The sequence below is a fragment of the Rhinoderma darwinii genome, chromosome 5 (assembly GCF_050947455.1).
Source record: "Rhinoderma darwinii isolate aRhiDar2 chromosome 5, aRhiDar2.hap1, whole genome shotgun sequence".
Classification (NCBI taxonomy): domain Eukaryota; kingdom Metazoa; phylum Chordata; class Amphibia; order Anura; family Rhinodermatidae; genus Rhinoderma; species Rhinoderma darwinii.
Window position 1 is genome coordinate 140,514,188 of NC_134691.1, and position 12,971 is coordinate 140,527,158.

At 39.8% G+C, this 12,971-nt stretch overlaps 1 protein-coding gene across 2 annotated transcripts in view; it reads right to left on the bottom strand.

The window, feature by feature from the left end:
- The window catches only part of CDKAL1 (CDKAL1 threonylcarbamoyladenosine tRNA methylthiotransferase), an 845,495-nt gene that overhangs the window by 208,020 nt on the left and 624,504 nt on the right, over window positions 1-12,971 (bottom strand). For both annotated transcript variants that reach the window (XM_075826579.1, XM_075826580.1), the window contains exon 12: window positions 9,569-9,749. In XM_075826579.1, coding sequence (XP_075682694.1) covers window positions 9,569-9,749 — 181 coding nt within the window. The remainder of the gene's footprint in view (window positions 1-9,568; window positions 9,750-12,971) is intronic.

Sequence of the window (12,971 nt, forward strand, 5' to 3'; positions counted from 1 at the left end):
CATTTCGTGCTGTTTGCGCCAAATTCTGACCCTCCCATCAGCTCGGTGGTACAGAAATCTGAATTCATCTGACCAGGCAATGTTTTTCATCTGCTGAGTGATAAAACGTTTAAGCTGGTTTTGCCCAATGAAGTCCTGCCTTTCTGTTTTCCTTAGACAGCAATGGCACCCAAACTGGTTTTCTGCTGTAATAACCCATCCGTGCTAAGGAACGAGGAGTTGTGCGTTCGGACACATTAGTCGGAGCACCAGCGTTGTATTCGTATGCAATTTGCATGACCGTGCACCACCTGTTCGTCATTCTTCTCTGACTCCTTTTGTTGACATCCACAGGATCCTCTTTCGCTGGAAGTTTTTCCTTATGCACACTATTCTCTGTATGCTCTCGACACTATTGCACAAGAAAACTGGAAAAGGTTTGCAATTTTTGGAATACTGACCCCGGGTAGTCTATACCCGATGACCATGCCTCGTTCTAAATCGCTCAGACTGCCCTAATTTCCCATTCTGACGTGGACTCACACTGAAACTGATCCACGGAAAGCTTGCTCACTTTATTTTATAATGCACAAGTCTAATTTGAATACAGGAAAGCTCCAATCATGAAAGGACAGGTAGAAACAAATAAAACTTGTCTTTTGTTAACCAACATAATAATCTTATAGAATCTTTTAGGATATACACCTCAGTGTGTAAATTCACGTTTCTGATAGAATTTAAAAAAAAAAACAACACACCAACAGTGCTTTATGCTGTTTATTAGCTTTAATCACTTGGAGGCTGCCCACTCAATTTCAATAAGGAGCTGAGAAGAAGACTTAAAGAGGCTCTGTCACCAGATTTTGCAACCCCTATCTGCTATTGCAGCAGATAGGCGCTGCAATGTAGATTACAGTAACGTTTTTATTTTTAAAAAACGAGCATTTTTGGCCAAGTTATGACCATTTTCATATTTATGCAAATGAGGCTTGCAAAAGTACAACTGGGCGTGTTGAAAAGTAAAAGTACAAGTGGGCGTGTATTATGTACGTACATCGGGGCGTGTTTACTACTTTTAATAGCTGGGCGTTCTGAAGAGAAGTATCATCCACTTCTCTTCAGAACGCCCAGCTTCTGGCAGTGCAGATCTCTGACGTCACTCACAGGTCCTGCATCGTGTCGGCACCAGAGGCTACAGTTGATTCTGCAGCAGCATCAGCAGGTAAGTAGCTACATCGACTTACCTGCAAACGCCGATGCTGCTGCAGAATCATCTGTAGCCTCTGGTGCCGACACGATGCAGGACCTGTGAGTGACGTCACAGATCTGCACTGCCAGAAGCTGGGCGTTGTGAAGAGAAGTGGATGATACTTCTCATCAGAACGGCCAGCTATTAAAAGTAGTAAACACGCCCCGATGTAAGACACATAATACACGCCCAGTTGTACTTTTACTTTTCAACACGCCCAGTTGTACTTTTGCAAGCCTCATTTGCATAAATACGAAAATGGTCATAACTTGGCCAAAAATGCTCGTTTTTTAAAAATAAAAACGTTACTGTAATCTACATTGCAGCGCCGATCTGCTGCAATAGCAGATAGGGGCTGCAAAATCTGGTGACAGAGCCTCTTTAAATGACTGCCTTTACTTCCTCCCTGCTGATATCAGCTGCAGTAGCAAGGAGAAAGAGAGAAAGAGAAAGATTGATGTCGCTAACATAACTTGAATATCTTAGATGAACATGGAATCACAAGCGGATTATATGTCAATAGTGTTAACTAGCTTATAAAGACCTGTGATTACAGCAGCCTCTGTTGCGTGAAAGGGTATGACCACAGGAATGCACTAACAGGGAATAGGGGAGGAAAGTGGAATGTGAGCTAGCAGCCCCATAGTATTTGTAATATGGCAGACAATGATAACTTCCCGATAGTAAATTAGGAAGGAGAGATGTACAGCACAAATAGCTGAGGATTGACGGAAAAGGCTCAGAAACGTTCTGCACATTGAGGATCTAAGAACTGTGAAGTCTTGATTTTTCACTTGAGGTACAATTCAACTTCACCATTTACAGTGGCGGTGAAGTAAATTAAAGAGAGCGTTCCCTATGTCATCCATTTTTCCGTCTGCGTATAGGTATAATATACATAAGTTTAGAAAACTCAGTGCTTTAGACTCTGCTCACAGTAGCGTCATGTCTTCCATTCATAACAGCCATATAAGCTATGATAAATTAGAAACAAATCTCAATGAATCCTAAGTAATCTCATCATATATATATTTGGCAAGGACGTGGTGTCCGAGGTACAGTTAGCTCCCCCCACAGCCCAACCTGCAAGAAGCCTGTAAGGAAGGAGATGTGAGTGCTCAGTCTGTCTGTTGTTTTTGCCTCTATTTGTCTGTGTGTGTTTTCGTGTGTATAAGTTCCAGTATGTGTGTCTTTTGTGTGTGTATTTGTCTGTCTAAGTGCCTATATATGTATCTGTATGTGTATATATTTCTGTGTGTGCATCTACTACATTATCTGTAATAATAAAGTTATCACTGTGTTATCTGTGGTGTTACATAGGACTGCAGGTAACATCTACTACATTATAGGGTAACAAACGGAAGGAGATCCACGTCCTTTACACTGGGTGAATAATTTATTATTCAGCAAACGCTTTCACATTTTTCTGAGGTTTAAAATTTTGGTAAGTCTGTTTTAAAATACACTTATATTTTCTTTATAATATTTTTTTACAAATACTTATTCCTCCTGCTAGCAAACCTGTGTAACGGGTTTTCTATACTTGTTTACTTATAATGGAGTTTAAGTCAAGGTTTCGGTCATTTTGAAGGTAATATAGCAGCAGACTACCCTTTTCTTGCCATCAAAAATACCAGAGCCCCTGACGGAAAGCAAATATCAGCATTGTGAACAGAGCTTAATTATGAATTGGTGAAACATGGGTACTCAGGAAGAGAACAGATAGGATAACACAGAAGGACTATGGTGTATGGGTATATTATGCGCTGTCTCCTGTTATCTCCACTTTTACATTCCTTACACGTCTTCTCAAAGAATTCAAGGTTAAAGAGATTTTATTTAAGCAAATTTGATCTGATTTTGTCTTCCAATATGATTCATTAGATCCTTGTCAAGTTGGAAAGAAGAAAATGATGAAAAGTAATAGTTTAATAATGTGTGTGCAGTTTCATTATCTCTCCACATTACAACAACATCATCTTTGACTGCGCTGGGAAAAAGCCTAATTGGACATTACCATCTTTTCTGTAACATTCATTATTTCTGTAACACACAGTGCTGTATCACTTCTTCAGTGATCAAATAAGAGAAACAAAAGACATCTCCAATTAAAAAGGAAAAATAAAACAGTATAAGCAAGTATTTAACTCCCACCTAAACTAAGACGAGTATCCTCTAAGACTGGGGCCAGACAAAGAACAGTAAAAAAACAACAAATAGCCCTACAGTGCATCATGCGTAACTGTATTGCATATTGGTGGGATGTAAGTAATATAGGAGTTTAATTACTTCGGTTACAGGCCGCTTTATCCAAAACTTATTTGGTACACCTCTCCATGCTTCCCTCGACCGTCTCACTCCACCATGTTATTCAAGCCGTTAAGTCAGTCAACCCAGGCCACTTGAAAATAACTACCACAAGACAACCCTCCCCCCCTTAAATGGCTGGCTTGCAGAAGTTCCCTTCTGACAGTGGCAAATTCCCAAAGGGGCGGATGGAGCCCAGAACTCTGTGGGGGCCCACACATTCAGGGCCCCACCCACCCCTAAAATGAGCCAAACAATGGTGGCACAGGGAGCCATTGACTCCTTGCCCCGCCGTTTGCTCTCATAGGCCACGGCCTGGCCTGCGACCTACGAGGAATGGGAGCACAATGATTCCGTCAGTAGCCCGTAACAATGATGTAACTGCATAATGTTATCCGTGCTGGTCCACTGTACTCATTGGAAGCAGAACATCCAACTCTGTTAGTAGTCTACAAGGTGAGAGAATTTTTTTTTAGTGGAGCAAAGGGCTCATCAAGGAAATGATTAAGGGCTTACTAAGGAAATAAAAAGGGGCATTTTAACTGGAGGCATAATTTTTTGGGGGCGTAATTACTGTGAAGACATAAAAGGAGGCATTATTACTGAGGGGGGGATTATTACGGAGTACAGCAGAAAAAGGGGTATTAGTACTGAGTGGGGGCATAAAAGGTGGCAGTATTATGGATTGAGGAATAAAAGGGGGCATTATTACTGTGTAGGGGCATAAAAGGGGCAATATTACAGAGTAGGGGCATAAAGGGGGGCATTATTACAGAGTAGGGGCATAAAGGGGGGCATTATTAGAGTAGGGGTATAAAGGGGGGCATTATTACAGAGTAGGGGCATAAAAGGGGGCATTATTACAGAGTAGGGGCATAAAAGCGGGCATCATTACTGTGTAGGGTGTAAATAAGACACTATTACTGTGTCAGGGAACTAAAAGCGGCACCTATTCTGTGGAGCCTAAAGGGAGCACAAAAGGGGGTACTATTACTTTGCGGGGCACCAAGGGTAGCATTATTACTATCTGGCATACTATGGATGGGGAGTTTGTATAGAGATAGGGAATAGGTGGGGAGCGTGCTGGAAAAGCGAGGATCCAAAGATGTCTGTGCATCAAATTCTACTGAGACCAGTCGTAGCTGGGAGTAGCCGAAATGGAGGTCTTGACCAGATGAAGAAGAAAAGGGAAAGTGAACGACTCCAGTCAGATAAGACATCACCTGTGAGTCACTGGATGTAATTGTACTGTAAGAACTTATATGGTTTGTGAAGGTAATATGTGGTTATGATGTGAAGATATTATTCAGTAATAGTATGGTGGTATTATTCAGTCACTATGTGGTAGTGAAATGTGGTCATGATGTAGCGATATTAATTAGTAACAGTATGATGGTATTCAGTCACTATGCAGTAGTAATATGTGTTCATGATGTGGCGATATTATTTGGCCCTTATTTAGTGTTATTCTTGGTAATGTTGGTCTTAGTATACTGGGTTTTGTTGAGTAACAGTATGATGATAATATGTATGGTGATCATATTTGCTCCTTGTATAGTGGTATTATTTGTCCATTGTCTAGTGGTATCATTGGTAATATTGGCCTTGGTATACTGGGTTTTATTCAGCAACAGTATGGTGATATTTGCTCCTTGTTTAGTGGTATTATCTGGTATCCGTACGACGGTATTATTTAGAGGTATATTATTATACATAGATTACGGTTTTTGAAAAGACAAATTATATGTTTGCCCCACAGTGCTGATTTTTATTATAAAGTATATCCAGGGACAGTGTACTGCTGCGTCGCTGCATCTAATCTTGTCATGTGTTATAACTGTTATTTTGTTTTTGTTTTATTTTTTTTGGGAGGGGAGGCTAAATATATCTTGGATGAGAACAAAAGGACTGGGCATGTTTAAATCGAACATGCCTGACCCTTTCTTATCTAAACATCTGTCAATGGGTGAGAGCCGGGACACCCTCATACCCGTTAGATGGTCTGTTGGTCATACCAAAATCAGCGCTTTTGGCCAACATTTATCTAATGTGTGGTGTGGGGAGAGAGCCCATAGCTTATGTACAACCCGGGGCCCCAAATCATTAATCTACTACTGCCTCCATAAACCATATGGAGAAACTTGCCGCCCTCACTCCTGAGTCACATAAGGATCAGTGATACAATAATACTCCTGCTGCGTCACTATTGGTGATATGGCTTTAATATTGTTGTTTAGAACGTGAATCGGGGGGCTTCAACTATATCTATGATTTGCACAATCTGAGCACCATAATGAACACAGCTAAAAAAAATTATAACAGAAATATACAACCACGCTTTAGCATGTATGGGGTCCTTAATTTAGAGCCTTAAATTATTGCAAACTGCCAGGAAAATGCAGATTCTTCCTTCATGCAGTTATAAAGAAAAAAGATGAAAAACAGTCTCACACCTTTGTTATTTCAAGGGTATAGAGAAGCAACTGGAAATAACTGCCTGGGGGGATTATGGTTTCTATGTTTGTCAGCCAGACCTTGTTATCTCATAAAAGCCAGAGAAAATATGGAGGTTTAACATTATATGAGCATGGTAAAGCTGAAAGCAATGGGCATTGTTTTAATATGTAAATATCTGGCCGCACAGCTGGTTTATTGCACTTTTCTTTTCCTTTGAAGTTGTGGCATTTTCTCCACTATATCATATGTACTTTTTAGGAAAACGCACCACAGGAAACTATACTAGCATTCCCTATGAAATATTTTTTTTTTTCTTCTGTAATGTAGAATAAATGCCATAGACATTACATTGGAGGACAATTAGTTGCTATCTTTAGGGGACATGAGTATTCAATGTAGCGTTTTAGAACGCAGTATACCGGCACTGAGAAAGAAAAAAAAAAACGCTCTGGAAAAATTACACTCCATGTAAACGATAGAAGAGAACGATGGATCTGGCATATTGCACAAATGTAAAAAAAATAAAAATCAAGATGTTGTATTAATGACAAATTACTATCTGCGCTCGACTCTGTATAGTTTGAAGTCTCAAAACCCCAAAAAGCAATAATTAGGAAAAAAAAAGAAAAAAGTTAAACAGGTATTTTCTGTGGTTATCTTCATACAAGTGCACACGTTACCTTTATCCAAGAGTGTGACATAGTATGGCTAGGACTCTACCTAGGTAACACACAGAGAATAGGGTCAAAGATACCTCAACTTAGTCCTTCACCGGCATGGCATCTGGGATAAAAATCTGCATACACATTAGATAAAAGTCAGTTAAAGCCACAAATATTAGAAGGATCGGCCGACAATCCAATGTGTATGGGAAAGAAAGATCACGATTATTGGAGTTTAACATGCCGTATCCTTTGCACTCATAGGAGATAAGCCACTGACAGGGGTGTCTGGCAGCTGCTTATTCCTGTCTCTAATGTAAAACAAACATGCGCGCTCGACCGAGTGTGGGAGTCTGGAGAGAAGGGTCAGCCAACAGCCATCTCTTGTGTTTGGCCGGGTTAGTTCACATTGTTCTATGTCCATCTTTAAAGACCAATTCAGAGTTTATATATAGAATTAATCTACATAAAAAGTTGATTATTCATCTTGTACTGATCCTTAGGTACGACCTGTATTAAAGCACAGAGCTGCATTCACAGTACTGGATGGCAGCATCGCAAACAGTTCACAAGCTTGTTGACAAACACTTCCAAAGCAGCCTAGTGGATTTCCCATAATGCAAATTGGAGAGTTAATCTTTCCCACAACTTATTACTGTACAAAATCTAAAGGAAAGACTACACTTCCCAGACTGCAGATCACCAGAGCAAGCAAGAATGGGGGGAGCACCAGCATTATAGAAGTTGCTCAACTTTTTGTGTAGAAAAAAATAAAATTTAAATTAATTTTATATATATATATATATATATATATATATATATATATATATATATATATATATAAAAATCTGTAAATGGTTAAGTCAAAGTAAATTCAACTTTTATTCAGTATGGAGCTCTAAATGTCCCCAATGTTTCATTTACCTCAGAGATTACCCTCCGTGTTTTCTACTACTGAAGTGTCTGCGGTCACGCGCCTCTTGCAGGTAAGAATAGGATATATGTCAACTGCAGTGGTTGGTAGATGGATTATTTCCTATGCAAACTGTCAGGTGGCACAACTTCAGCGGTGGCCTAGGGGTGCACATTCAGGAAGTGGTTTGGTAGATCTCAGGAGTGAGCGCAATGTGGCCAAAAACTGCATTTTCATCTTCAGCCCAGAGAGGCCAAATGCACAAAATGCATATTACGTGCAGATTTACCGCACATATTTTTGTGCGACAAAGATTTCAAGAAATCTCATCTCATACGTTGTAGGTTGCGTTTGCGCATGCAAATTGTAACGAACTAGTTTTTAAAAAAACGCACCAAAATCTGCAGCATAAATACACACCTATTTACGCATCAAAATGGAAAAACCACATCTAAAACCGTATAAAAAAACGCACTATTAGGTACAGACTTTACCTGCGTAATTACCTTAGATTTGATGCAGATTTTCTGCACCAAATTCCACAACATGTGGATGTAGCCTTACACTAACACCTTTAATGCCTCCCTACATTACAGTACAGTATGGCAAGGGGGCCGCTCCCACAAACCACCGTACTATTACATCATGGTGATGGTGTGGGAACAGGAGCCATGGTGCCAGCTTGTAAAGAGCCAGATCAGAAACAAATCAGATCCTGGCCATTTAACCCGTTAGATGCCATAGTCACTAACGACCGTGGCATCTAAGGCATCGTTCACATCTGTGTTGGAGGCTCCTTTAGGGACCTCCGTCGCAGATCCGGCAGAGATTACCGGAGACAATAGTGCAGCATGCTGCGCTATTGTCTCCGGTAAAAGGCGTTGGCACCCATTAAAGTTAATGGGTTCTGTCGGACGCCGGTGGTGTCCGTCATGCAATGGATTGTTCTGGCATTCTGTTGTTCTGCTACTCTGACTGAGCAGAACAGCGGAATGTAACAACAGAGGTGTGAACATAAGGGTTAAACAGTGGAAAATAACCCACTCTGTTACTCATAATGCAAACAAAGTGAAAATAAAAATAGATATATACCAAATTGGTATTGCAGCTTTTGTAACAACCCATATAATAAAATGTCAAATTTTATTTATACAAAACGGTGATCGAAGTAAAAAAAATCCCAAAAAGTCATGGCAAAAAATACGTCAGTACAGTGTAGTACCCCAAAAAATAACTCCCGCAAAAAAAAAAGCTGAAAATTTGTAAAAAGTTATGGTTCTTGGAACATGTTGGAGCAAAAAAAAAAAAAAAAAGTTTTCTAGGAGTCTTTTTTTTTTTTTTTATTGTGAAAAAGCAGTAAAATGTTAAAAAACAATACCACATCCGTTATCAGCATAAATGTAAAGGCCCCTAGATAAAAGTTTATACGTTATTTATACCATACAATGAAGTGTGAAAACCAACCAAAAAAAACTCCAAAAACAATGGTGGAATTGCTGTACTCCAAAAAATAATAAACAATCAATGAGTTAAAGGAACCCCAAATATAGTACTATTCAAAAATATTACTCGTTCCGCAAAAAACTAGCCCTCATACATCTACATTGATCTAAAAATGTAGAAAAAAATTATGGCTCTCAAAACGTCACTATAAAATAATGTGGAAAAAATTGCTGCACCCTAAGGGCCAAAATATGCCATACCCACTTAAGGGGTTACAAATGACGAAAAATACCTCTGGGAACAGTCTTTAATCATTTATCATGGCCCTAACCACTGCAAATATTAAAAGATCATCTATTGGACACAGAACAAATGGTTTAATTGAACATTGATTAGTAAAAAAATGGTGTCCTCCAGGTAACGTAATATAGGTTTGTTACCTTGGGGTCCTCTAGCAACTAAGCATCTAATTGTCTACTAAAGGGCCATTCCCTGAGCAAACACTATCCAGGAAATGCCTAAAAGTTACACACCTTTAATTGAAACAAAATCGCTTACCACAAGAGCTGGAACCTGCACCATTTTAGCAGCTGGGGTCCCTGGGCGCGGGTAAAACTGATTAATGAAGAGACTCGGGAATCTGTACTCCTCAACTAGTTTTAACGTCTCCTTAAAATCTTCATCTGTCTCTCCAGGAAAGCCACAGATGATGTCCGTAGCGATTGTAATTCCGGGCACTCTACAAGACAGATGGAAGGAAACATGTCAAACCGTAGCCTAGGGAGTTCACATTCTACAAAATTTTCTACAACAAATTTCCCGAAGGAACATGATAATAGTTACATTAACAACTTCCCTGTGAGTGGAGGCAGAACATATACCTATCTGTCTATATAGATATTACACACACACACGTACCGTATATATACATGTCGCTTCACTTTTTACATTGCAACGATAGGTGCTGGTCAGTCAAAGCTATAGACTACAAAACATTTTGAAAGGACTCCATATAGCAGTAGTTCCCAGCCAGTGGCTTGCAGCCCCCTGCTGTGTGGCTCACCATAGGATCCCTCAGCTATAGCCATATGCTCTTGCTGTAATATGATATAGACATTAACAGTAATAGACATATCCTATTCCCAGAAAAGGGCCAATTTGGGTGGTAGAATACCAGTGTGTTAAATTTCAAACTGAAGTATTACCTGCAAATTGAAATGTCATAATTTTGTATTTCTTTACATTCTATATGTTAACATTTTTTACTTAAAGGGAACCTGTGACCAGCATTTCACCTATTGAACTTTACTTATCCCTCACTGGCCGCTGCTATGAAAAGTCCATTACCGTTATCCTCTCTCCTAAACTCCTCCACCGACTGTAAATAACTGTATGCAAACATTTTGCGCCTTTTATTGTAATAATCCGGTGTCCCTTTGTGCGCACACACCAGAAGAGGACAACAATGCACAAGCACGGGATGTTGTGTGCTGGGGGAAGGCGAGGAGCTGTCAATCAAAAGTAAGGAGGCGGGGTAAACTCGGAAAGACTTGAGGAATGAAGATTTGACTCTTTTCAAACAAAGATTTGATATTTATGCTCATTAGCATACGGTGTGGGAACACTAAAAAGCTCAATACTAAAGCTACAGAGCCGACTAAGAAGACAATTATAGGTTATATAGAAATGATTTTTCATCCAGTGCCACCTGATATTGCTGGTTTAACAGGTGAAATGCTGGTGACAGGTTCCCTTTAAATGTGGCTCTTTGCCATCAAAGTTAACTGTGGCTCACAAGGTATAAAAGGTTGGGGACCGCTGCCTTAAAGAGAACATTTCACCTGCCCATACATGCGCAGCTGAATGAACCATGTAATAGGCACTGCTGTACAAACCCTGTCTCACTTTAAAAAACATTTCTAGCCTCATCCGTTATTTAGCTATCGGTGCCGTAATATTTGGCGCCTGATCTGTAAATAAACCCTTGAACAGTCAATGGAATATGTAAATGGCATGGGGGTGACATCACACAGCAAAATCCGCTGTGACACTATCCGTAGCTGATTGGACAGTGTCACAGCCATAAGTAGCACGCCCATATGCCATTTACACACCACATTGACAGTTCAGGGGGTTATTTACATATCGGGCGCCAAATAAAACGTAATCCATATCTAAATAACGGTATTTTTTTTAACGTGAGAGGGTTTGTGCAGCACTACCTATTACATGGTGCACTCATGCATATGTATGGGCAGGTGAAAGAATCTTTTTAAAGTATAGATGTGCGCTTATCTAGTAAATTTTGCATGCCATTATTAAGGTTAAGTTCAGACACATATTATGTATTCTAGTTTGATGCGGATTTCCAGTGCGGATTCTGAAACGAAAAGTTGAAGTAATAAATAGTGTCTAAATGAGAAAGTTATAGCTGTAGTATTGTCTTACTGATATACAGTATACACTGCATGCTATAGGTTTGTATAAAACAGATAAAAAGACGCAAAGAGATTACTTGATTTTAGCCATTTTCTTTTTCATAGAACTTTTCCAAGTGTCTTTTTGAAGGTGAAAATAGATCGACATGTCCAAGGTCACAAATAGTAGACATTGTCCACCTGGCTTCTGCACCACCTTCCAATAAAAAAAGCTTATTAAGAGAGTGTCTGCCAGCCATAAATTGGTTTCCTAATGCTTGTTAAACATAGAAAAACAATTCCATCTCAGAAGGCATAAAATCGTAAGAGAAAACTTGCCACTGTACATATTTTGCCAGGGCTGTCATATAAATGCAGCAAGAACCTGCAGAAAGTTTTACAGTTTATGTGCAGCTTTAATGACCAGTCATTGAGACTTATCACAAGATTGTAACTGATATAGCCACAAAAGGGTTTTTTCAACCTACTGAGCAATGTGCCCCTTCGACTTTGCCTAGTTTTGCAAAGGAGGCTAACTGATCTTTTGCAATCCCATTGAAATCAATAAGACGTCTGAAGATGTACGAATTGCGCTCTTCTGTTAGGTCTTTGTTCACATCTGCGCCAGGGTCGGAACGGGACCCTGACTGACACCAACAGAAACCAGAGGTGATGGATCCGGTGCCAATAGTTTCCGTTTCTCTCTCAATAGTGTAATAGACTATGAAATTGATTCTGTCAAAACTACGGAACCCTTGCACAACAGAGACAAACGGAAACCATTGGCACCGGATCAGTCTCCATTAAAATCAATGGTGATGGAACCATAGAGTTAGGGCTCCGTTCCGAAGGAAAGCTCCAACGGAACGGAGCCCTGACGCAGATGTGAACATAGCCTTAATTTGAAACAATTCCATACATTTTATTGGTTATAGCGTTTTTTGGGAAAGCTTAGTGACAACCAATATGACTCTCAGAGGTTGTCACAAATCTCCTCAGACTCCAGAATGGAATATTGCCCAGTAATGTAGTGATGTATATACTGCTCCCATGCTTCTGCATTATATGGGTATGTTCACATGGGCCGAATTTGCTACCGAAATTTCTGCAGCAAATTCAGCCAAGAATCTGGAGGGAATTCCTGACGCAAACCAGAACTAAATCGTGTTTGGGACAAAATCCCAGTAGGCCGGCTCAACACAGACCAGCCAGGGAGAAGGGACAAGTCACTACGGGAGCACCAGGAGAGGGGAGTATGTTCTTTTTATTTTAAAGTTTAAAAAGGGTTTTATTTTTTCTTCTAGTTGCATTTTTGTGCTGCGGAAATGCAACTATTCGCAGCAAAAAAAAAAAAAAAAGAAGCATTTGCTGCAGAATTTCACTTTCCCATTGAAGTCAATGGGAAAAATCTGCAACAAACATGCAACCATTCCACAGCATAAATTGTTGTGTTGTGCATTAAAACAATCTGCGCCACATGACAATTTGTGCACAAGATTTTTTCACCTGCAAATCCAGATGGAAAACGTGCAGCAGTTATGCTA